Source organism: Sceloporus occidentalis, unplaced genomic scaffold (assembly GCF_023333645.1).
Source record: "Sceloporus occidentalis isolate IW3139 unplaced genomic scaffold, rSceOcc1.0.p SCAF_201, whole genome shotgun sequence".
Classification (NCBI taxonomy): Eukaryota; Metazoa; Chordata; class Lepidosauria; order Squamata; family Phrynosomatidae; genus Sceloporus; species Sceloporus occidentalis.
This window is the reverse complement of record NW_028317181.1, coordinates 818,963-842,248: the sequence shown is the minus strand read 5'-3', so window position 1 is coordinate 842,248 and position 23,286 is coordinate 818,963. Positions and strand designations below refer to the sequence as shown.

The 23,286-nt window shown below is 46.6% G+C and overlaps 2 protein-coding genes across 2 annotated transcripts in view; one reads left to right on the top strand and one right to left on the bottom strand.

Annotated features, from left to right (window-relative positions):
- Positions 1-23,286, bottom strand: part of LOC149278109 (uncharacterized) — a 705,984-nt gene that overhangs the window by 423,696 nt on the left and 259,002 nt on the right. The window lies entirely within an intron of this gene.
- The window catches only part of COL11A2 (collagen type XI alpha 2 chain), a 97,191-nt gene that overhangs the window by 53,398 nt on the left and 20,507 nt on the right, over positions 1-23,286 (top strand). Inside the window, exons 26-41 of the mRNA XM_089502379.1 lie at positions 1,904-1,948; positions 2,342-2,395; positions 3,289-3,333; positions 4,627-4,680; positions 4,781-4,888; positions 5,009-5,062; positions 6,712-6,765; positions 6,963-7,007; positions 8,446-8,499; positions 10,178-10,222; positions 10,990-11,043; positions 11,168-11,221; positions 12,127-12,180; positions 12,623-12,730; positions 17,960-18,049; positions 18,918-18,971. Of these exons, the coding sequence (XP_089358505.1) occupies positions 1,904-1,948; positions 2,342-2,395; positions 3,289-3,333; positions 4,627-4,680; positions 4,781-4,888; positions 5,009-5,062; positions 6,712-6,765; positions 6,963-7,007; positions 8,446-8,499; positions 10,178-10,222; positions 10,990-11,043; positions 11,168-11,221; positions 12,127-12,180; positions 12,623-12,730; positions 17,960-18,049; positions 18,918-18,971 (972 nt within the window). The remainder of the gene's footprint in view (positions 1-1,903; positions 1,949-2,341; positions 2,396-3,288; positions 3,334-4,626; positions 4,681-4,780; positions 4,889-5,008; positions 5,063-6,711; positions 6,766-6,962; positions 7,008-8,445; positions 8,500-10,177; positions 10,223-10,989; positions 11,044-11,167; positions 11,222-12,126; positions 12,181-12,622; positions 12,731-17,959; positions 18,050-18,917; positions 18,972-23,286) is intronic.

Sequence of the window (23,286 nt, the reverse complement as noted above, 5' to 3'; positions counted from 1 at the left end):
TCTGTTCTTTTTTCTGGAGTGCCCGCAGTTGGCACGAACGCTGTGCCGCCATGATGGATGCTTAATGTATCGCCATGCTGAGCAAGTGACAGTGCTAGGGCCTGCCGCTGTGATGTCATCAAAGCCTGCGCCGTCTGTGACATCACCATGGCCCACTGCTGCTTGTGATGTCACAACGCCGTTCGGGGCCCCACAACATACTCCAACTCCCAGAATTCCATAGCCTTGAGCCAGGGCAGTTAAAGCCATGCCAAACCGGGTTATTTCTCCAGTGTGGATGCAGCCTTAGTTGCTGCAAACTGAGTTCAAAGTGCAGAGGGCGAAATCTTGCCCTTCCCAGGAGGCTCAGGCAAAAGCAAACTGCTGCAGCATCTCCTGGTTTAAGGGCTCATCCTCCTCACCAATACCTTTTGCACGCCTCCAAAGTGTCTGCATTTGGCAGGAGAGTCCCAGTTAATCTTCTGGAGTCCCACTTTCTGAGCTGCTTTTAAAATGGAGTTGTCACCTTCCCAGGAGTCTCCCAGGGAACCATTTCAAGCAGGAAGTGAGTGGCTGCCGCTTACCAGGAAGTGCCCTTGTGCCATTTGCCCTGTAACTTTATTAAACAGGAAGTGGCCTTGTGCCCTTTGCTTTGTACAGTACTCAGTTACCATATTAAACAGGAAGTGAGCCATTTCCACTTTTTCGGTCGCCATTTTAAACAGGAAGTGACCTTGTGCTATTTGCCCTGTAACTTTATTAAACAGGAAGGGAGCTGCTGCCACTTAACCTGTCACCCTATTAAACAGGAAGTGACCTTGTGCCCTTTGTCCTGTTCTCAGTCACCATATTATACAGGAAGTGAACTACCTCCACTTACTGGGTCACCCTATCAAACAGGAAGTGACCTTGTGCCATTTGCCCTGAGCAGGAAGTGAGCTGCTGCTACGGATTTAGTTAGCTTTATTAAATAGGAAGTGAGGTATTAATATGCCCAGTAGAGTAGACTGTTAAACAGGAAGTGTTGCTGCCATGTGTCTGGCAGCCATATTTAACAGGAAGTGAGGGGCTATTACATCCCCAATGGCCATATTGGACAGGAAATGAGGGGTATTGTATTCCTTGCAGCCATATGAAACAGGAAGTGAGAGTCTATTACATTCTTGGCAGTAATGTTAAACAGGAAATGAGGGGTATTACATTCCTGGCAGCCATATTAAACAGGAAGTGAAGGGTATTTCATTCCTGAAAGCTATTTGAAACAGGAAGTGGGGGGCTGTTACATTCCTGGTGGCCATATTGGACAGGAAGTGAGCTGCTGCCATGTTTTAAATAGGAAATGGGATCCTTTGCCGCTGCCGCCCCCCCATTTCTGTGGCCAGAGGCAACTAAAATAGTGGCTGTGGGCAACTAAGGTTGCTTAGTTCTGCCACATTATAGAAATAAAGCACTTTGACGCTGCTTTAACTGCCATGGTTCCATGCCATGGAATTCTGGGATCTCTGATTTTGTGAGACATTTAGCCTTCCTTGTCAGAGAGAGCTCTGGTGCCACAGCAAACTACAGATCCCAGGATTCCATAGCAAGGAGCCATGGATGTTGAAGTGGTGCCAAAGCACCTTTATTTCTGTCGTGTGGCAGCAGCCTAATGGTCCATCTGCACTGCAGAAATAATGCAGCTTGACACCGCTTTAAATGCTGTAATCCCGGGATTTGTAGTTTTGCAAGGACTGTAAAGGGCTTCCCTGCCAGTGCCTCTCCAAAACTACAAATCCCAGGGCATCCGCAGTACAGTACAAATGATGGGTTTTGTGGGGAAATTAGGGATTAATAATTAGGCTTCTTCTCTCCTTCCCTTTCTTATAGGAAATCAAATAAATATAATTTCTTGTGTTTTCTCTTATCTCTGAATCTTCTCCTTTAGGGCCACCCTGGGAAAGAAGGCCACCCGGGCACCAAAGGCAACCAGGTGAGTGGGAAAGCCGGAATTTAGACATTGAATTTTAAACAAGGAGGATGAAACCATGAAAAAGTGGATTGATGCTACTGTTAAAGGGCTGTATTTCACCCAGCAACCTATTCGTTTGCATTCTTCTTTTTGTTGAGGTCGACTACTAGTAATTAAAAATTGATTTTGGAGACCAGTTTCCAGAATGGGAATGCTCTGGCAATGGGGTAGACATGTGTGGAAGGGGTTTCCTATGTGGGGGCAAGGATGCCCACTGATTTTGTCTCCTCATCCAGGTGTGGTGGTGCTGCACCAGTTGAATTCCTGCATGCAGGAGGAAGATACAGTATTCCCAACTTCCTTGGGATTGTGCATTAATCCTTGTGTGCTTGTTTTTCCGGTTCTCTCTCCCAGGGCCCATCCGGTCCTCAAGGTCCGATTGGCTACCCAGGTCCCCGCGGTGCCAAGGTAGGCGTGCGATTGGTTGAAAGGGCTTGGCATGACTGGGGGACCTGAGAGGAATCACTAGCGAGTGCAGGAAGTGTGGATGGCGCCGGGTGACACATCAGAGGGGGATACACACCTGGTGGGGCTGAGGGGAGAGGGGTAGCTGGATGCTTGCGGATGGACGGCAGGCGCAACATGGCTGGTGGAGGGGGGCACCAAAATTTGAGGGCACCAAATACCCTCCAAATGTCGGCATCTGATCTTCATCATCAGCTTATTTCCACTGCATACCTCCAAATGCGTGGATTTGGCAGGGACAGTCCCAATCAATACTTTGCCTTCCCACTATTGCAGCTGCTTTTGAAATGTCCCAGTTTCGTCTTCTTCCTTTCCTCCTTCACCCACAAGTTTACTTCCACTACAAACCCTCCAAATGTTTGGATTTGGCAGTGACTGTTCCAGTCAATCCTCTGCCTTCCCACTATTGCAGCTGCTTTTGAAATGTCCCAGTTTTGCTTACCTCCTCCTTTCTCCCTTCGTTGTCAGTTTACTTCTATTCCATATCCTCCAACTGTCTAGATTTGGCAGGGACAATCCCAGTTAATCCTCTGCCACCCCACTTTCTCAGCTGCTGTTAAAATATCCCAGTTTCTCTTTCCTCTTCTTCCTTTCCCCTTTCATCTTTAGCATTACTTCCATTCTATACCCTCCAAATGTCTGGATTTCACAGGGACAGTCCCAGACAATTTTCTGCCTTCCCACTTTCTCAGCTGCTTTTGAAATGTCCTGGTTTCTCTCTCCTCCTCCTCTCGCTCTTCCCCATTTGTAGTCAGCTTATTTCAGTTGCTGCAAAGCCTCATCCTCACCATTCCAAATAACTGCTCCCATTTTTATTTCTCTCCCTTGCCTTTCAGGGAATGGATGGTATCCGCGGCTTGAAGGGACACAAGGGCGAGAAGGTAAGATTTCTGTGTCTTTGGCAATCAGACCGAACGCAAGCAAACCCATAAAACCAGGATTTGCTTTCAGGAAGGAAACAGTTCTTAACTTTTCTGGAGAATGGTAGTGTTGGATTCTCTGGATGGTTAACCCATTTAATCTGGGGCCCACTGGACAACTGGAGGTTTCTTAGAGTGGAAACCTGCACTTTTCACAGGGAAATTCTTGGACTAGGATTCTGGGAGACCAGAGTTCGAATCCCTGCATAGCCATGGAAAACAGACACTCATCCTCAGAGGAAGGTGGTGGCATCATACCTTCTCTGAAGAAACTTTGCCAGGAAAAAGGCTTAGCAGAAGTTTGCTATATGGGAGAGCATGGTGTAGTGGTTTCAGTCTTGGACTGGGACTCTGGGAGAGGGAATCTCCATTTAGCCATGGAAACCCACTGGGGAAAGCATACTCTCCCTTATGGAAAGGTTTGAGCATTGGGTTAGGACTCTGGGAAAGCAGAGTTCAAATCTCCATTCAGCCATGGAAACCACTGGAGAAAGCACACTCTCTCAGCCGTTATGGAAAGGTTTGAGCATTGGGCTAGGACTATGGGAGAGCAGAGTTCGAATCTCCACTCAAACCATGGAAACCCACTGGAGAAAGCACACTCTCTCAACCCTCATAGAAAGGTTTGAGCGTTAGGCTAGGACTCTGGGAGAGCAGGGTTTGAGTCCCTGCTCAACCATAGAAACCCACTGGGTGACCTAGGGCAAGTCACACTATCTCAGCCTCAGAGGAAGGCCATGGCAAACTTCCTCTAAACAAATTCTGCCAAGAAAACCCCATGATAGGGTCTCCTATTACGATTGTCATACATTAGAAACAACATGAAGGCACACAACAAGAAGAACAATACAGTTGACCCTGTACATTGGCGGCTTTGAATTTTGTGGATTTGATTATTTGTGGTTTTGATTAATATGTCCTCTCTAGGAATCTCAGCTCTGCCAGAAGTTGACCATAGAGTTGCACTGGAGGACCTGGAGTTGCCTAGAGAAAACACTTCTCTAGGTATTCGTGGGCCCTCCAGCATGATCAACTTCTGACAGATACTGACCACAGAGTTACACTGGAGGACCTGCAGATTCCTAGAGAAGGCATTTCTTTGGTCAAAATAATAGTAGTTTTTTTTATTTGTGGTTTTCCCACATTCATGGGGGTCTTTCATCCCTAAACCCAACAAATGTGGAGGGACATTAGATTTGGTTTCCAAGCAGAGGAGTCCCTCCCCTAATTCTTTCCTGTTTCTCTCTCTTGCAGGGAGAGGAAGGTTTCTCCGGCCAGAAGGGCGACTTTGGCGTGAAAGGGGACCGGGTAAGGACAACCCCCTTTGTACCCACGCCCCACTTTGCTTCTCTATTGGGCCTCCCTGATGCCTGTTCTACCTCTCAATGTTCTTCCTCTCTGCACTCAGGGTGAAGTTGGTGTCCCGGGGTCCCGAGGCGAGGATGGTCCAGAGGGGCCCAAGGGCCGGACGGGGCCCCCAGGCGACCCAGGGCCCCTGGGCCTTGTAGGAGAGAAGGTGAGGATGGTGCCATGAGCAGCATGGAGGAGGTGGAAAGACCAAATGCAGTGCCCTCTTTTGCGTGGTTTCTTCCTTGAGATGAAGTTTTAAAATACATTTATTTCTTCTTTTTTACAGGGCAAGCTGGGGGTGCCAGGGCTGCCTGGATATCCGGGGCGACAGGGCCCCAAGGTCAGTATGGGACCCCAAATTCTGGCAGTGACCCTCTGCTCTCAATAGCACCAGGAGATGGTATCACACGAGAGGCAAGCATCTGCATCCCGTGAATAAATTGTCATTAAATCATGTGAATATCCCGAAATGGCGGGATGGTTTTCAAACAATGTCGTGCGACACTGCTATTATCCTGCCATTGTCCCATGAACACAATGGCAAAATCGCGTAGCTTTTCAATCATGGGAAAATCCTGTGAATGAAAAGTGGTGCGATTTTGCCACTTTATTCTTGGGATAATGGTGGGATAATAGCGAGGTGGTTTGAAAACAATCCCGTTATTGTGGGATATTCATGGTTTTAATTACTATTTTTTTATGGGATATGGACGCTTGTGATAAAGTCCATGGGCTGCTGGGAAAAAAATCAATTTTGCGGCCGGTGTGAAATCACTTTCACTACTGTCAGCAGGGAGAGGAATCAAGATGGAAGCATCTCGGAGCCATTTATGTTGCCCTCTGTAATCTCACCGCTCTCCTGCAATGCCTTACTTGATAGTCTATAGTTACTTGATAGTTATTTGATAGTTCATAGTTCATTCAAGGTCTCGTCTAGTATTATTTAGAAGCTTCCTCCCAGCAGGACAACTGCTATAGCATGTGCCGTTCTCTGTGAAACACATTTTAAAATATTTTAACAGTTAGGAAACTAGTAATTCCCCTGCTTCCCAAAAGTCAGCGAGTGGAAACTAGCTAACAAGGGGTCTCGGTTCAGGAGCATAAGGAGAAATTAATTCCTGCAACAGAAGTGGAAATGGCCAACGGGAAGCTTTTAACTAAAAGCCCAAAGTGCTTCCGTAGCCTTTTGTGATAGTTTGTCCTGCAGTTGAATTTTGTTGTGCAAAAGGGTCAACGCGTAATATGGTCACGTGGTGCATAAAAATGAAATAAATAAGTAAATAAATAAAGGGGTCACCACAACACTTGGAAGCAGGGGGTTGGACTGGATGGCCCTGGCGGTCTCTTCCAACTTTGATTCTATGATCTTCCAAAATGCATCCAGGAATTTTTCTTTTATTAACAGATTTCTATTTTGGTGACCAAACTTATTATTTTTAACGTGTTGGTGATGAGGTAGCTGCATCTGCTTTCTCAGTTTTCTTTCTGTTTTGCTGTTAGCATTTGCTCAGTGAGGGATTTTTGGGGTGGCTGCAAAACAGCAGGATCATCTAGAGCAGAAACTGCTCCTTTCCCAGGATGCATCTACATCATAGAAATAATACCATTTGATAGCACTATAACTGCCAAGGCTCCATCCTACAGAAATTCTGGGATCTGTAGTTTTGTGAGCCACCAGCTTTCTTTGGCAGATAAGGCTTAAGGACTTTGCAAAACTACAAATCCCAGGATTCCATAGGACAGAGCTGCAGAGCTTAACGTGGTCCCAAACTGGATTATTTCTAGGTTGCGTAGATGCATTCCCAGGTGACAGCTTTTGCAAGGAGGCATTTCTTTTGCCAGGTTCTTTGCTACCTGTGTTTGCAAAAGGTTTGTTTAGAGATTTTAATGTGCACTACCTAGAATCCCTTTCTTGGGGAAAAGGCGGGATATAAGTAGATAAAATAATAAACAAGAAATAATTGCAATTTCCTTTCCTTTCTTCCATAGGGCTTGCAAGGATTCCCAGGTTTTCCTGGAACAAACGGCGAGAAGGGGGGCAGGGTAAGTAGCCCTTCTCCTCAAATAGCACCCCCCCCTTTTTCTTCCACTTTTTTGGGGGGCATCTCATGATGCTTAAATGGGGACAAATTAATCAGTAGGAAGTGTGGCTGGGAAGGAAGAGGGGGAGGCACTTTCATGGTTTGGCTTCTGACCCCCCCCCCCCCCCCGCTTTCTCCCATTCTTGTTTTTTTCTGCAGGGCATTTCTGGGAAGTTGGGGCCCCGAGGCGAGCGAGGACCCACGGTGAGTAATGGGGCATGGGGAGAAGAAAAGACCCCAAATCTGTGGATGGAGACCCTGTAATAGCAGGAACTGGGGAGGGTGGCTGCTGGAGCAAAAGTTCCCCCAGAGCCTTGTTATTCCTAGGGTGACCAGGCGTCCTCCTAACCACAAAGGAGGACAAGGCACTGCAAAATGTAGGGCCTTCAAGAAAAACAGAGGGCGTTGAGAAACTGGAGCCATGTGTCCAAAGGAGGGCGACTAAAATGGTGGAAGGTCTGGAAACCATGAAACTCTATAAGGAGATACTTAAGGTTAAGAGGTGATATGACAGCCCTGTTTAAATATTTGAAGGGATGTCAAACAAACAAGCTTCATTTATATACTGCTTCATACCCCCTAAGCAGTGTCTAAGCAGTTTACAACTGTAAGCTAATTTGCCCCCAACAATCTGGGTACTCATTTTAGTTCCCTCCTCGGAAGGATGCAAGCCTGAGTGAAGCTTGAGCCCTTTTGCTGGTCTTGAACTCGCAACCTTATGGTTTTGAGTGAGTGGCTGCAATACAAGCCTTTAACCACTGCACCATCAGGGCTCATGTCATATTGAGGAGGGAGCAAGCTTCTTCTCTGCTTCTCCAGAGAATAGGACACAAAGGAACACAGGATGAAAGCTACAGGAAAAGAGATTTCGTCTAAATATTAGGAGGAACCTCCTGAGAGTAAGGAGTTTATCACACGGGGGGCAGGGGGGGGGATTGGAAGTTTAAACTGAGTTTATCTCATGAAAATTACACAATACTATTAAAACACAATTATGATTTTCACACACAGCGCGATAAAAAAGTCATTATCCCGGGAATAACCAGGGAATAACCAGGCAATAAAGGCCAAGAAATAATTCATGGGACTTTCCCCGTGAATGATTTGTTGCTATTGATTGCCTGGTTATTTCTGGGATAATGGCACTTTAATTGGTTGTGATTGCGACGTCGTGTGAAAACCACTAAGCACGATTTTCACAGCATAAACAGTGTTGATATCTCCAATTGTCCCTGTGTGATAAACTCCTAAGAGCTGTTTGACAGTAGAAGACACTCCCTCAGAGTTTGGAGGACTATCCTTCTTTGGAGGTCTTTAAACAGAGGCTGGCTGTCCATCTGTCAAGTATATTTTGATTGAGAGTTCCTGCATGGCAGAAGAAGGGGCTTGGACTGGATGGCCCTTGAGGTCTCTTCCATGATTCTGTGAGGAATCATTGCAAAACAAAAGCTCAATCCCTCATATTATAAATGAATTCATGCTTCTTAGTCATGCTCTAGATGACATTTTGGACTTCTTCTTAGATGAAAGGTTGAAATGGAGGATATGTCTTGAAAAAGGAGGACTGGGGGTCACCCTGGATATTCATCCTTTCTTCTTCTCTTAATTCTTCTTTGTCTTTCTCTCCTTTTCTTTCTTCCAGGGCCCCAGAGGCCAGCGAGGGCCACGCGGAGCCACAGGGAAGTCTGGAGCAAAGGTGGGTGATGTGTGGTGGTGCGTATGTGTGATCCTAGGAGGATGGAAATGCCAGTTGGACTTTAGGGGGTTTGCAGGTTTGGGGGCTTCTCCATCCTCGCAGGGTCAGGCAGGGTCTCCATGACCCATTTTCCCCATCTATCAGTGATCTATCAATTGATCAATCGATTGATTGGTGTCTGTGTGTGTGTGTGTAAGAAATGTGCACCAGAGAAGTAATTCTCCAGCAGGTGGGAAGAAAAAAGAGAGAATCATCTTGGTTTCTGATTATTATTTTCTCATTTAATTTAATTTATTTTTATTTTTATTTAACATTCAACTGCGTTGGTTTCAGGTGGTTTTTTGTAAAGTGCTTGTGAAATGGAACCATAACCTTTGCTGCATTTGGAAGAACCCAAGAGGCACCATATAACTCTCAGTAAAAGGATGTACAATAATATCCAAACTCCACAAAACAGCGATACCTCTATTGGGACAACCAAAATGCACAAAATATATCCTGCAAACTTTGGAAGCTCTGCCGGCTTCTTCATCAGGCAAAAGGGGTTAAAAATCAAAAAGGATTGTGTGTGCGTGTCCTTGTTCATTCATCTAAACAAAATCGTTGTTGTCGTTGTTGTACCTTTGTGTCCTCCTGCCTTTCCCTCCAAAACTTTGTCTCTGGGCAATTTACAAACTGAAGCAAACCCACGGTTACAAAAAAATTAACGTGGAAAGGAAATCAAAGGTAGCATTACCATTTTTTAAAAATTAAAATGTGCCATTAAATTCTAATTTCACTCAAGGAATCAAGTCTACAAAACCTCAGGCTACAACCTCTTTAGCAAAACAAGTGTTTAAAGTGACACAAGATCCCTTTGCAAACCGAAATTCCTTGGGTTTAAGGAATTTTGTCTACGAAAGCTCAGGCTAGAACTTATTTTGCAAAGCAAGGTCCAAAATACACCGCAGAAATAATCCAGTTTGAGACTGCTTTAACTGCCCTGGATCAATCCTAGGGAATTCTGGGAACTGTAGTTTTGTGGAACTTTTAACCTTCTCTGTTAGAGGGAGCTCTGGTGCCACAACAAACTACAGTTCCCAGGATTCCCTAGCACTGAGACTGGGGTTCGAATCCTTTCTCAGCCTGGAAAAGCCACTGGCTGACCTCAAGGGCAGTTGCACTCTCTCAGCCTCAGAGAAAAGCAATGGGAAACCGTTGTAATTTTTAATTGTATTTTTTAAAATTGTAAGTTGCTTTGAGTTCCAACTTTGGAGTGAAAAAGCAAGATATAAATATAACAACAACAACCCCCCCAGAAAAAAGCTAGCCAAGAAAACTCCAAATTGGGTCACTTCAAGCTGGAAATGACTTCAGCAACAACAACAGCAGCAGCAACAGAATAAAGAGGTTGCTTGTGTGTGTTGCTTCCTGTCACAAAGCTGTTATTTCAGAGGTAGACTGCTCCTAAGCATGGAGGGTCCATTTGGACTTGAGAGACAGGCAAAATAAAATGAGGGAAGGAAGGTTTTTGGGTTTTTTGCAAGATCTGGGAATTGAGATGACACAGAAGATGGAAAGCTTCCAGGGAGATATTGATGCCCCCCCCCCAAATGTTGTGTGTTTGTACAGGTACGCAACCACACATGCTAATAATGACTTTCTAAATAATGATGTTCCCTTTTTGCTGCCCATCCAGGGGACCTCTGGGAGCGAAGGACCAGCCGGACCCCCAGGAGAACGGGTGAGTGGCCACGCAGGACTCCCCTGCAAATAACAAGACAAGAAGAAGAAGAAGAAGAAGATTGTGGTTGTGGTGGTTGCAATTAGGCTGGAAATTGCACCTGGAAGAGAAGTAATTTGCAGTTTGGGAGGGGGTTGTGATGGGAAGGAAATTGGCTGCCCCAATTTCTGGGAGTCCAGAGAAACCTATCAAGATAAAGAAGGAGGGAGGAAGGACAGCAGGCTATTTCAGATTGAATCTCCCTCTTCCAGAATTCTGAAATATTCCGAAATGTTCCAGAATTGTCACCATGGGTGGTTGGGAGGATGTTCAGTGTACACACATTTTGTTTCATGCACAAAATTTATTATTTAAAATTTGGTAGGAGTTGAGTCTCCCTTATCTGGTAATCTGAGACCCAAAACATTCCAAAATTGTCCTCCTGGGTGGCTGAGACAGAGTGACCCCTTTGATTTCTGATAGCTCAATATCATGCTTAGACTTGGGTCCCATATCCAAGAAAACCCATTATGCACGTGCACGTGTTCCAAAATCCGAAACATTTCTGATCCCAAAGATGCACCCCTAAATCCTGCAGTGCCCTGGCTGTTTGGTGTGTCTGCCGGCATTCGTACTCACCACCCCAGCCCTAGTGCAACCGCTTGGTGCAAGGGAGGTTTTGCCTCACTCCCATCATCCTTGTGGCAGGGATGTGAGGGGTCTGGGGTTCTGTTCGCTTCTCCTAAGCACCCCGAATCTCACAAATCTCCATTTCTCTCTCCTCTTAGGGTCTACCTGGATCCCAAGGACCGAATGGTTTCCCCGGGCCCAAAGGACCCCCGGTGGGTAACTCTTCTGGACCCTCTTCCCTTGACCCCTGGATGCACAGGGGCCTCAGACACCAATATCTGCCCCTCTTCCCTCCGTCCAGACCACTGACTCATTTCTGTTTGTCCCTCTCCGCAGGGTCCCTCCGGGAAAGACGGCATCCCCGGACACCCCGGGCAGCGAGGAGAAGTGGTGAGTGGCTCCAAGGGTTGGGGCTCTGGCTCATAGAGTCCCCAGACCCTAGAAAAGCAGGAGGACCCCCAGGCCCTCTTCTTCCACACACAACAAAATCACCCCCAAAAGTTAGTCCACTATCTAGTCAGAATTGTAGTCCTCAGTACTATTTTTATAAAATAATATCAATTTTTATTACACACAAATAACACAACAACAAATGCAGTGTGTGTGTGTGTGTGTGTGTGGGTGTGTGCGCACGTGTGTGCAAACATTAGTATTAAATATTATTTATTATATAATGTATAATTTATTATTTATAATATTAATGATATTATAATAATATAATAATACAGTATTGGAATTCCAGATACATATGTCATAACATGTAACATTTATCTAACAACAACAACAACAACAGTTTTTGTTGTTGTTATTGTTTTTATCTTGTAAGCCACCTTGGTTCCCTTTCTGGGAGAAAGGCAGCATAGAAGTTAAGTAAATAAATTAAATATTATTATTATTATTATTACCACCCATCTCTCCCCATGTAGGATCGATAGTGAGATTACTAGAAGTATTCCTGTTTAATATATTTCTAAAAATTGTTTTTGCTTCTCAGTGGAAATAAGTGAGAAAATCCGTAGAGCCCAACATGCAAGTCAATGTTTAAGGGTTTAGATTCTAGAATGGTAACTGTTTAGTAAGATTGTTATACAACGTATTATTCTTTGTTATTGTTTTATAATATAATATGTATATTATTGCATTATATGTGTGTGTGTAGAATATATATAGTCCACTATATTAATTATATCATATAAAAGATTTTATCTCTGTACTGGCCCTGAGAAATTATTATTGGAATTCTTCAATGATTGCAATGATCTCAATTGGCCTCTTGTTCCTCCTTCTCCCCAAAGGGTTTCCAAGGCAAGACGGGACCCCCAGGAGGCCCAGGCGTGGTGGGACCCCCGGTGAGTAAAGAGAGACTCCGAGGGAAACCCCTCTCTTTGACACTTGGTGTGCGTGGAGATCTCCAACCTTGGGGGCTAATTTGAAGAAGGGTCTTCAAAGGGCCCCTCCCTCTGACACCCTCTCCTGAAATTAACCTCTGAGGTCAGAGGACCCCCACGTGCATCTGAGACGCATGCGCCTGCCATTCTAATCATGAATGTGCCGTTGGAGTGCTGTATCCACAGGCTTGCCATCCACAGATCTGAGCATCTACAGATGGCAATCCGCATTGTCCCAAATGGCTGCCCATGCACACCTCGTGCCGCCATTAAGGAGAACAGGACTTGAGGCCTTGTGCTTTTTAGTATCCATAGGATGGGGGTCCAGATCCCCAGCAAATACAGAGGTCCAACTGCAGATGGATTTTCTTACTCCTATTCTTACTCCTCCTCTTCATGACAGGGTCCGGCAGGAGAAACGGGGCAGATGGGCGAGAGGGGCCACGCAGGACCCCCAGGACCCCCAGGGGAGCAAGGCCTACCGGGCCCAGCCGGAAAAGAAGGGACGAAGGTAAGCAGGGCTGTGCGGCATGACATGCACAGGAGCCCTTTCTTTTTAGACTGCAGTTACCACAAATAGATCTTACACTTTTGGTCTTGATTTGAAGTGCCAGCAATACAGACGAAAGAGTTTGGGAGCCCGATATTTGAGGGGGTGACTCTCCCCCTGTCTCCGTGCCCCAGGAACCTCATTCACATGTCTTTCTCACTCACACATTGAGGGTTTGTTATTCACACCAGTGAACCGATCTTTCCGGGACCCTAGTCTTCGTGAGTTTGTTTACACACACGTTTAGGCACCTTCCTTTGTCACCATGAGCGGGATTAGGAACCCCTTTTCTCTCTCTTCTTTTTCCTCTCTCTTTCCTCCTTTCTCCCCAGCGGCGGCTGTTAGGCTGGGGAAGGGGCGGCGCTTTCTTGACTGTGTGCGCAGTCGATGATGCGAATGCATTCAGAACCCATTAAAGCAACAGTTCTCAGCCTGTAGATTGCAACCCCTTTGGGGTTTGGATGACCCTTTCACAGGGGTCGCCTAAGACCCAAAGTTGGCACCATAATCTTTGATACTGTAGTGCAGCGGTTCTCAACCTGTGAGTCGTGGCATTAGGAAGGCTGAGAACCACTGCGTCAAAGGCATGGAGACTTTTATCCCGGGTCTCTTTGGGTTTATGCGCATTGTTGTTCCCACAGCCAGCAATGCAAATCTTTTGCAAAAATTTGGGGAAAAGCCCAATATTGATTATCCCGGGTTAAGTGGGTTTTTTGGCAGTCAACCCCAACTTAATCGAGTGCATTTGGGATGTGTGTGAACAACAAAGATTCATCCCGAACTCATCCTGGATTACGTATTTTCATTGTGCGAATAACCCTCTAGTTTCCTGCGGAAAAAACATTGTTTTTATTTTCAGGGACAAATACTTTGGCACAGAAAAGGACCACCTCCGGGGGCAGAAAATAATTCATTTTTGCACATGATTTTGTGTGTGTGCAGGGTTGTGTGTTGTAACAGCCAGGAATTCTGAGAGCTGAAGCCCAAAACATCTGGCGGACCAAAGTTTGGGAACCGCTGCTGCAGCCCTTTTGGGACTAATTAAGCGAAGGAAGCTGTAGCTTTTGTAGACTTGGATCTGCTTCCTCCATGACTCTAATGACTCTGAAGAAGCAGACCGAGGGTGCGTCTACACTGTAGAAATAATGCAGTTTGACACCACTTTAAGCGCCATGGATCGAAATCCTGGGATTTGCAGTTTTGCAGGGTCTTTATCCTTCTCTGCCGAGGAATGCTTCTGCAGCACAAAACTGCAGATCCCAGGATTTCTGTAGGATGGAGCCAGTGAAAGCGGTATCAAACTGCATTATTTCTACAGTGTAGATGCACCCAGGGAAGGCTAAAAAGACCTTGCAAAACTACAGATCCCAGGGTTCCATGGGGATGCGGATATAGCACTCAAAGCGGTGTCCAAACTGCATTATTTCTAGAATATAGATGCATCCCTAGATCTACAAATGATACAACTCCCCCCCCCCCCGGTTCAATCTAAAGGTATATTACAAGAGCCCTTTGCCTGCTTTCCTTCTTAAAATCCAAGTTTCATGAGGCTCTGCCCCTTGCCCTCTGGGTCCTGCTGCTCCTCATCTGCCCCCATCACTTCCTCTTATTAAAAAGCCCCTTCCTGGGCCTAAAATGGGGCAAATTCGGGGAGAAGAATGTTGCCCGCACCTCCTAGCAGGCATTTCAGTATATTTGGAAGCAATGTCCTGTACCCCTTTCAAGGTCCACATGTGGCCCATGGGCCATGCTCCCATCAGCCTGTCCCAGCCAAAAGCAAGGAATGCTAGGAACTGCAATCCAAAAGCCCCTAGAAGGCCGGAACATTCCCAGCCACGGCTTGCATCCAAGACTGGATTCACTAGCAAAGAACAAAGCAGAACATATGATGGGAAAATGTTGGTTCTATTACTATACAGCCTAGGATCACCTTAGCTTTTTGTGCTGCTGCATCACAGCGCTGGCTCATGATGGACCAGAACCCTGACTTTTTGAAGTTTGGTAGAGTTTCTCCCCTTTTCTTTTTTGGGGAGAAATAATAATAATAATAATAACAATAAATGTTTTCTTCAGCGGGTGGGATGCCAATAGCTTCCTTTCCTCTCTTCCTTTGCTTTGTCGCTGCTATGCATTTTCTAGGAACTTGCACTCAAGACGGAGGATTTCGTTACACACTAGGGTTTCTTGCAAATAGGGTTGCCATAAGTCAGGACCTCCAAACCGGGACAAATGTAGGACAAATGTAGGGCAACATTTTCAAATGTAGGACACATTTTTAAAAAATGGAGGACGTGCAAAAAATTGAGGGTTTTTAAAAAATGTTAATATAAATGCGTGTTTTTAGGCATGATCAAAATGGAGGACATTTTGGCATTATTCCTAGACAGATGGCAGAAATGGACTTGCCCTCGGGTTCAACTGTACTTCTCAGAAGTGTGTACTTGGGCAAGGGACTGTGGTTTTTCTTCACTGCGCATGAGTTTGTAAAAATCACAGCAACTTACATTGGCCGCCCGTGCCTCAGAGGCTTGTTGATATCAATATCACCATCATCATCATCATCATCATCATCATCATCATCATCATCATCACCACTATAATTGTCCAGGAAAGGCAGACTTGTTAGCATTCAAAGCGCCATAAATACACAGAAAATGCACTTGCATATATTTAATAATAAAAAACAATGGGGAAAAAATAAAAAACAAGGCAGAGGTGTATATATTTAATAATAAAAATTAATGTAATAAAATAAAAAACAAGCAATAATAAAAATTAATGAAATAAAATAATCAAACTGTGAGCGTGGTGCAGTGATGTGAGTGTTGGACTATGACTGTGGAGGTCAGGGTTTGAATCCTGGCTCAGCCATGTGATGTAAGCCCAGTGGGTGACCGTGGGCAAGTCACACTCTCTCAGCCACAGAGGATGGCAATGGCAAATCCCCTCAGAAAAAAACTTGCCCAGAAAACCCCATGACAGGGTTGCTGTCTGCAAAGAGGTCTCAGAGCGGGTGATTTCTGCAGGACAGCCATAGGGTGAATCCACACTGTAGAAACAATGCAGTTTGACACCACTTTAAACTGCCATGGCTGAGTGCTAGGGAATCCTGGCATCTGTAGTTTCTTGTGGCACCAGAGAAAAAGAGAAGGCCAAGCAGCCCACAAATCTACAAAATCCCAGAGTGCCATAGCACTGAGCCATGGCAAAGTAGTGTCAGGCTGGATGGTTTCTGCAGAGCAGAGGCAGCCATAGGATATAGCTATACCAGTGGTCCCCAGACTGTGCCCTTTAAGGGATTTGAGACTTCAGCTCCCAGAATCCCAGACTGTTGGCTAACATGGCTGAGGCTTCTGGGAGTGAAGTCCAAAAATCTCTTAAGAGGCATAGTTTGGGGACGACCACTGATCTGCACTGTAGGAACAATGCAGTTTGACACCACTTTAAAACTGAGTGCTGGGGGACCCAGAGCTTTGCAGTTTTTGTGGTGGCACCAGAGAGAGGAGGCTAAGCAGCCCACAGATCCACAAAATCTCAGAATGCCACATGCCACAGTTAAAGCGGCATCAAACTGCATTAATTGTTCAAGGTAGATGCAAACTCCCTGCTTGCTGGAGGGAAAAAACCAAACACTCCTGCAACATCTCTGGCAGAATAAGCAAGCTGCCCAGAAGGATGGCAGGGGCTTTGGGGGGCGGGGGGGGGGAGTGATGAGCTAAAAAGGTGGGCTAAAAGCACCTCCCCACTTACTTTTTGACAGCCTCTATAGATCCAGGGATGGGGACTCCGCCTCCTTGCCTCCACTGTACTCATAAAGGACCCCACTGATGTCTAATAGCAGCCCTTTAATGCCTGCCAGGGCTTTTGCCCACTCAGCCATAACCCTGAATGGAAGCAAGAGGTGAGCAGGGCTATGGAGACACATGCTCAGAGCTTCCCTGCGCGCAATGGCCTCTGGGAAATGTAGTCCTCCCTTCACAACCAGGGACCAAAAACTCCAGTCCTCCTGAGGAGACTCTGGCCCTAGTGAACTCTGCGACCTAAATAATAATAATAATAATTATTATTATTATTATTATTTATTTATACCCTGGCTCTCCAATGAGATCAAGGCTGCTTACAACAATATTCAAAACACTAAAATAATAACCACAAAGGAGGTCAAGGCAATGCAAAATGAATGCACCACATTCCCAAATAAAAGCTCAAAACACTCCTATAAATAAATAAATAAATAATCATGCTTTTTAGTCAAAAAATTAATGAAATAAAATAAAACAAGCAATAATAAAAATTAATAAAATTAAAAAATTAAAAAGCAATAATAAAAATTAATAAAATAAAATAAGTATTTTATATTTTTAAAAATAATTTAAAACCCCCCAAAAACCAAGGCAGACCTAATGGCCACTGACTCAGCTTTCCTCCTCCTCCTCAAGGCTATGGAATCCTGGGAACTGTAGCTCTGTAGACCATTCAGCCTCCTTTTGTCAAAAGAGCTCTGGTGCCACAAGAAACTACAATTCCCAGAATCCCATAGCACTGAGCCATGGATGTTTAACGGAGGGTCAAACTATTTCTGCAGCCTTTTGCTACCCCAAAGCCCTTCCTATTTACAAGCAAGGCAAAATCTCTTCCTTCCAAGCCATTGAAAACCAACCCAAGGGGAGGGGGGCTGATTGCTTCTTTCCCATTGGTCAGCTTCGGGAGAAATTTGCATATTACAAGTAAAGGTGTTTAGGGCCACAAAAACGATCCTGTGATAAAGAATTACAAGAATACTGACATGGTATACATTTAAAAGATGAGGCATTTAGACTCCCAGCGAAACATGAACCATTTATGGCCTTTTTTTTTCCCTCACTGTAACCTGGAAAGTAATGCCTTTTGCAAGACATATATACCAAGTGGGCTGGCAATAGCTCTGAGTGGCAGGTCTCCTGAAGACCTGTTCTCTAGGCTATCCCAGGCAGGGAGGCGGGGAGGGTGGCCCACAGCCATGGGGAGGGAGGGGTGGAGCTGCCTCCAGGGCCTCACTTGGGGGGGGGAGTCCCGGGGGTGGGGCCAAGCTGGGGTGGGACCCTGTGGCCCCGCCCCAAACCGGGAAAGTCCCGCCCCCAGGTGGGATATGGCAACCCTACTTGCAAAGCATCTTTGGGGACACAACTTTCTTTTTCTCATTCATTTCAGGGTGACCCTGGGCTTCCCGGAGGCCCCGGGAAGGACGGCCCGGCCGGACTGCGAGGTTTCCCCGGAGAACGAGGCCTCCCTGGCACGCCGGTACGTAGGGTTTTGCGCTGTACGTGGCATTTACATCCCTCCGGAGAGGAGGACGGGTTCTGGAAACGTTCCTGCATGTAGAAGGAAACAAGTTGGGTAGCCCCAAAAAGTTATTTTCTGGGGAGGAAATGGAATTCTGGATAAAAATTCTGGAGAAGAACGAAGAACCTGAAAAGTTAATCAGGTGCAGAGCAGATTAATTAGTTAAACTGAGATGAAACAAAGACAATTAAAGGAAGCCCTTTGGTATTTTTTTGGGTGGGTGCGTTGCTTATATATGTTAATATTAACATATATTAATATTAATGCAAAATGGAGCTATATAAATAGATTTTTATTTATATAGCTTCATAGGGTACATGGTGCTTTATGACAGAATTTAGACCTCAATAATATAAAATACTATAGTACTGTACTTAATAATAGAATACATTACTAAAATACTAAAAATGCAGTAATAAACTACATTGGAAAAAAAGAGGCTAAGACACAAATACAAAATACAGAATAAAATAGATAATGTTTGCATCGCTCTCCCTTTTTAAAATATATATTATTAAAAGAGGTGGCTTCAAATCAGCATAAATCATTAATATTAACAGTCCCTCTTCACAGTTTAATAAACAATTCTGTATTTGTGAAAATGTTATTATATTTATATTATATTATATTTATATTATTTAAAAATCTATTAATATATAAATAACTTTACAATATGGCATTATACAGTCTAACAGTTCTTCTTGTATAGTTGTATAGTTGCTGCTCTCGATTCCCAACAAAAATGTGTGATAAAAACGGAATTAAGCTGTCTCTTTTTCTCCCTGCACTTGGGGGCTATTGACTGACCCTTCTTCTCTTTTCTCAGGGGGGTCCAGGACTGAAAGGCAATGAAGGGCCACCCGGACCCCCGGGACCCGCTGTGAGTATTGTATCCAGATCCCCTTTTTGAAAGACGTATGACATATACCGTGTTTTACTAGGTTTCCGGCTTGCGGCAACCCTAAGGCAATCCTATAATGGGGTTTTCTTGGCAAGATTTGTTCAGAGGGGGTTTGCCTTAAATAATAATAAAATAAATAAAATAATAATAAAAATTTTATTTGTATACCGCCCTTCCTATGATCAGGGCGGTGAACAACAATCAAAACAATACAGCGTATCAACAACAAATTAAAACAAAAATTAACATAGACAACAATACAAATACAATACAACTATTAAAACCAATATTAAAAACCCCCACCAGCCAGCTACCCCTGCTGTCAGAGGGGGGGGGGGGAAACTAGCTGGAACTTATATCGGGGAATGCTGATCGAAACAGGAAGGTTTTCAACTCCTTCCTGAACTGGGCCAGGGAGGTGGCCGAGCGGAGCTCTATGGGCAGCGTATTCCAGAGGGTCGGGGCGATGATGGAGTATGACCTCCTTGTTGTGGAGGCTAATCTAGCCCTTGGGACCCTCAGTAGTTGCTGCCCAGATGTTCTGAGGGTGCGGGGCAGAATGTATGGGGAGAGGCGGTCCTCAAGGTATCCTGGGCCCAAGCCATGTAGGGCTTTATAGGTTATAACCAACACCTTGTATAGGCAGCCAATGTAGATCTTTAAGTACAGGTGTAATATGACTGGCCCTGGAAGTGCCAGTGACCAGTCTGGCTGCCATGTTCTGTACCATCTGTAGCTTCCGGGTGTGGTACAAGGGTTGCCCCATGTAGAGCGCGTTGCAGAAATCCAATCGAGAGGTTACCAGAGCATGTACTACCGTTTCAAGGTCTCCCTGGGCCAGATATGGGCGCAGCTGGCGAATAAGCCGAAGCTGATAACAGGTGCTCTTGACCGTCGCATTCACCTGAGCCGTGAGGTGAAGTGACGAATCGAGAAGCACCCCCAGACTGCGCACGGAGTCCTTCACAGGAAGCGTGATCCCGTTCAGGACAGGTGGAACCACCGCCATTCCTGGACCAGGGGAACCTATCACAAGTACCTCCGTTTTCTCTGGATTCAGTCTGAGTCGGTTTTCCCTCATCCAGCCCATTACTGACTCCAGACAGGCCACGAGAGGAGAGACGCCATCCTCGGTCACTGCATCAGTCGGAGACATAGAGAAGACTATTTGGGTGTCATCAGCGTACTGATAACCCCGCGCCCCATGTCTCCGGATGATCTCTCCCAGCGGTTTCACGTAAATGTTGAAAAGCATGGGAGACAGAATGGCTCCTTGAGGGACCCCAGTTGTGAGGGCCCTCTTATCGGAGCACACGTCTCCCAGCTGCACCATCTGGAACCTCCCAGAGAGGTAGGAACGGAACCACTGGAGCGCAGTGCCCCCGATTCCCACCTCCGCCAGGCGCTCCAGAAGGATACCATGGTCTATGGTATCGAAAGCCGCTGAGATGTCCAAGAGCACCAACAGGGACACGCTTCCCCTGTCGATGCCCAGATGGAGATCATCGACCAAGGCGACCATGGCCGTCTCAACCCCGTAGCCCGCCCGAAAGCCAGTTTGAAATGGATCCAGATAATCCGTTTCATCCAAGACCGATTTAAGCTGGAGTGCAACCGCCCTCTCGATCACCTTCCCTAAAAATGGCAGCAGCGAGACTGGACGATAATTACTATGCATCAGGGGGTCGAGGGAGGGCTTTTTTAACAGCGGTTTTATAGTGGCCAATTTCAAGCTGGATGGAAATTGCCCATCCCTCAAAGTTGTATTAATAATCCGGTGTAACATCGAGGTTACCACCGGTCCCCCCTGAGCCGCTAGCCATGAGGGACAGGGATCGAGAGAGCAGGTTGTCTTCCAAACGCTTCCAAGGATCTTGTCCACATCATCGGTACTCACCAACTCAAACTGATCCAGTTTAATGGAGTCCACGGAGGCTCTGGATGCCTCTACCCTTGGTTCTGCCCTAATGCCAGCGTTAAAACCTTCACTTATCCGAGAGGTTTTATCCGCGAAGAAGTTGTTAAATTGGTCACAGCAGGCCTTAGAAGGTTCAAGGATCTGGTTCAGGGTGGGAGGGACTCTGCGGACGCGACACGAGCACCATAGAACGAGTTCTTAGCTGCTCGTATCGCCTCTCCGTAGTCCTCCAAAAGGTGGTCTAGGAGAGCCTTGTCGGCTAAGCGTAGGTGTTTCCGCCAGCGGTGCTCTAGACGTCGCAGGACCCGCTTCCTCGCCTGGAGATCTTCCGTATACCAGGGCTTACGTTTGGAAGCGGGCCTGAGAGGGCGCTTGGGAGCGATACTGTGTATAGCCCTAGAGAGACCGGTATTCCAAATACCAGTCAGGGCATCAACAGAGTCGCCGTCATTTCCAACCATGTTCCCCTCTAAGGCTTCTTGGAACCTTCTGGGTTCCATCAGCCTTCGAGGGTGGACTATCCTAATAGGTCCACCACCCCCGGGGGGGATCTGGGTAGAGACCTTGATTTTTGCCTCCACGAGGAAATGATCCGTCCATGACAGGGGAGAAATGTTAGTTATTTCCGCCCACGGATTTTCCGCATCCGTACAAAAGACCAAATCCAGTGTATTACCCGCAAAGTGTGTAGGACCCGAAATCAGCTGGGACAGGCCCATGGCTGCCATGGTATCCATGAATTCCTGAGCCGCACCAGATGGAACATAGTTGGCCGCGAAGGGGATGTTGAAGTCACCCAGGACAAGCAGCCTGGGTGTCTCCAGCAGCAGCTCCGCAACCAGCTGTGTCAGCTCGTTAAGGGAGTCCGTTAGCGCACGGGGTGGCCGATACACCAATAGAATCCCTAGACTGTCCTTAGCCTTCAGGGTCAGGTAAATACACTCGATAAAGGAAGTTTGACGGATGTGGTTCCTGGTGAGAGACAAGATGTTCTTATGTATCAAGGCCACACACCCCCCCCGCCCACCTAACCTGGTCTGATCCTTCACCGAAAACCCGGCAGGGAGGGCCTGTGCCCACACAGCGTCTCCCTCAGGCCCAAGCCAGGTCTCGGTAATGCAAGCCAGGTCGCACTTGCTGTCATCCAGCAGATCGTAGATTATGTGGGTCTTATTATTAACCAACCTGGCATTGCACAGGAGCAGCGACAGGGTTTGGTTTGTGGCACGGTTGGAATGACCCTCAGGTCCCTTTGGTTGGGAGGGGGACAGGAAGGAGAGATAGATATAACGCATCGATCTCGCCTTCCTCTGTAACGCAAGTCCCTTCTCCCACCACCATACCTCCCCTTGCCCCGTACCACCTCAATGGGAGCTCCACTCATGCAGATATTACCCTCTTCCTCCCCAGCCAAAGCATTCCCCTTGTCCATATCCTCCCCCTCCCCTTTCCCAGCAACTAAAAGAGCAGAGGTCAGGCACTACAGACATCCTCTGCTCTAATGCTGGCATAAACACAACCCCTCTCAGCCCTTGCGCAGCCAGAAGTGCGCAGCTGTGCAGTTGCGGAACTGCGGAGTCCCCCAAGTGCAGTCCGTGGGCGGCCTCCCCGGGCCGGTGCGCAGGTGCGCACCTCCGACAACCCAGGGAGAGCCGCCCAGCAGCAACGCAGTTCCCGGCAAAGGTCCGGTGGCAAAAGGGAGGCGTGACGAAGGAGGAGTCCAGCAAGCTGGGTTTTGAGCACGGAGCTGCCCCGACGCGCCCCTCGCTCCGCCTTCCTCCCAGGTGTCCTGAATTCGGCTCACCGGAGCCGCGGTGGAACTGCCAGCAAACAAACGGGAGTCCCCCAAGTGCAGTCCGTGGGCGGCCTCCCCGGGCCGGTGCGCAGGTGCGCACCTCCGACAACCCAGGGAGAGCCGCCCGACAGCAACGTAGTTCCCGGCAAAGGTCCGGTGGCAAAAGGACTACTACTATTGGCCTACCTCTGAGGCTGAGAGAGTGTGACTTGCCTGGAGTCACCCATGGGTTTACATGGCTGAGCCAGGATTTGAACCCAGGTCTCCAGTGTCATAGACCAGTGCTCAAACCACTACTTTACCAAATCCATGACTTTAAATTGCTCCTTTTATTTGTCCATTGCGCTGAAATTTAGGGGGAAAACATCTTTCCACATTTGCATTGTATCCTTGAGCAGAGCCCATTGCTGAACGCGTTTGCCATCCTTTTCTCCTCCAAGAAACAAACCCGCCCCGAGCTCTGGGTGCGAGTCTTGCCTGCTGCCGGAAAAAATAACTTTAGAAGGATCCATCCTATTCCCCATTTTTGCAGCAAGGACAGGCTGCAAAAGAGACACATTTCTTGAAGGGGAACAGCAAAC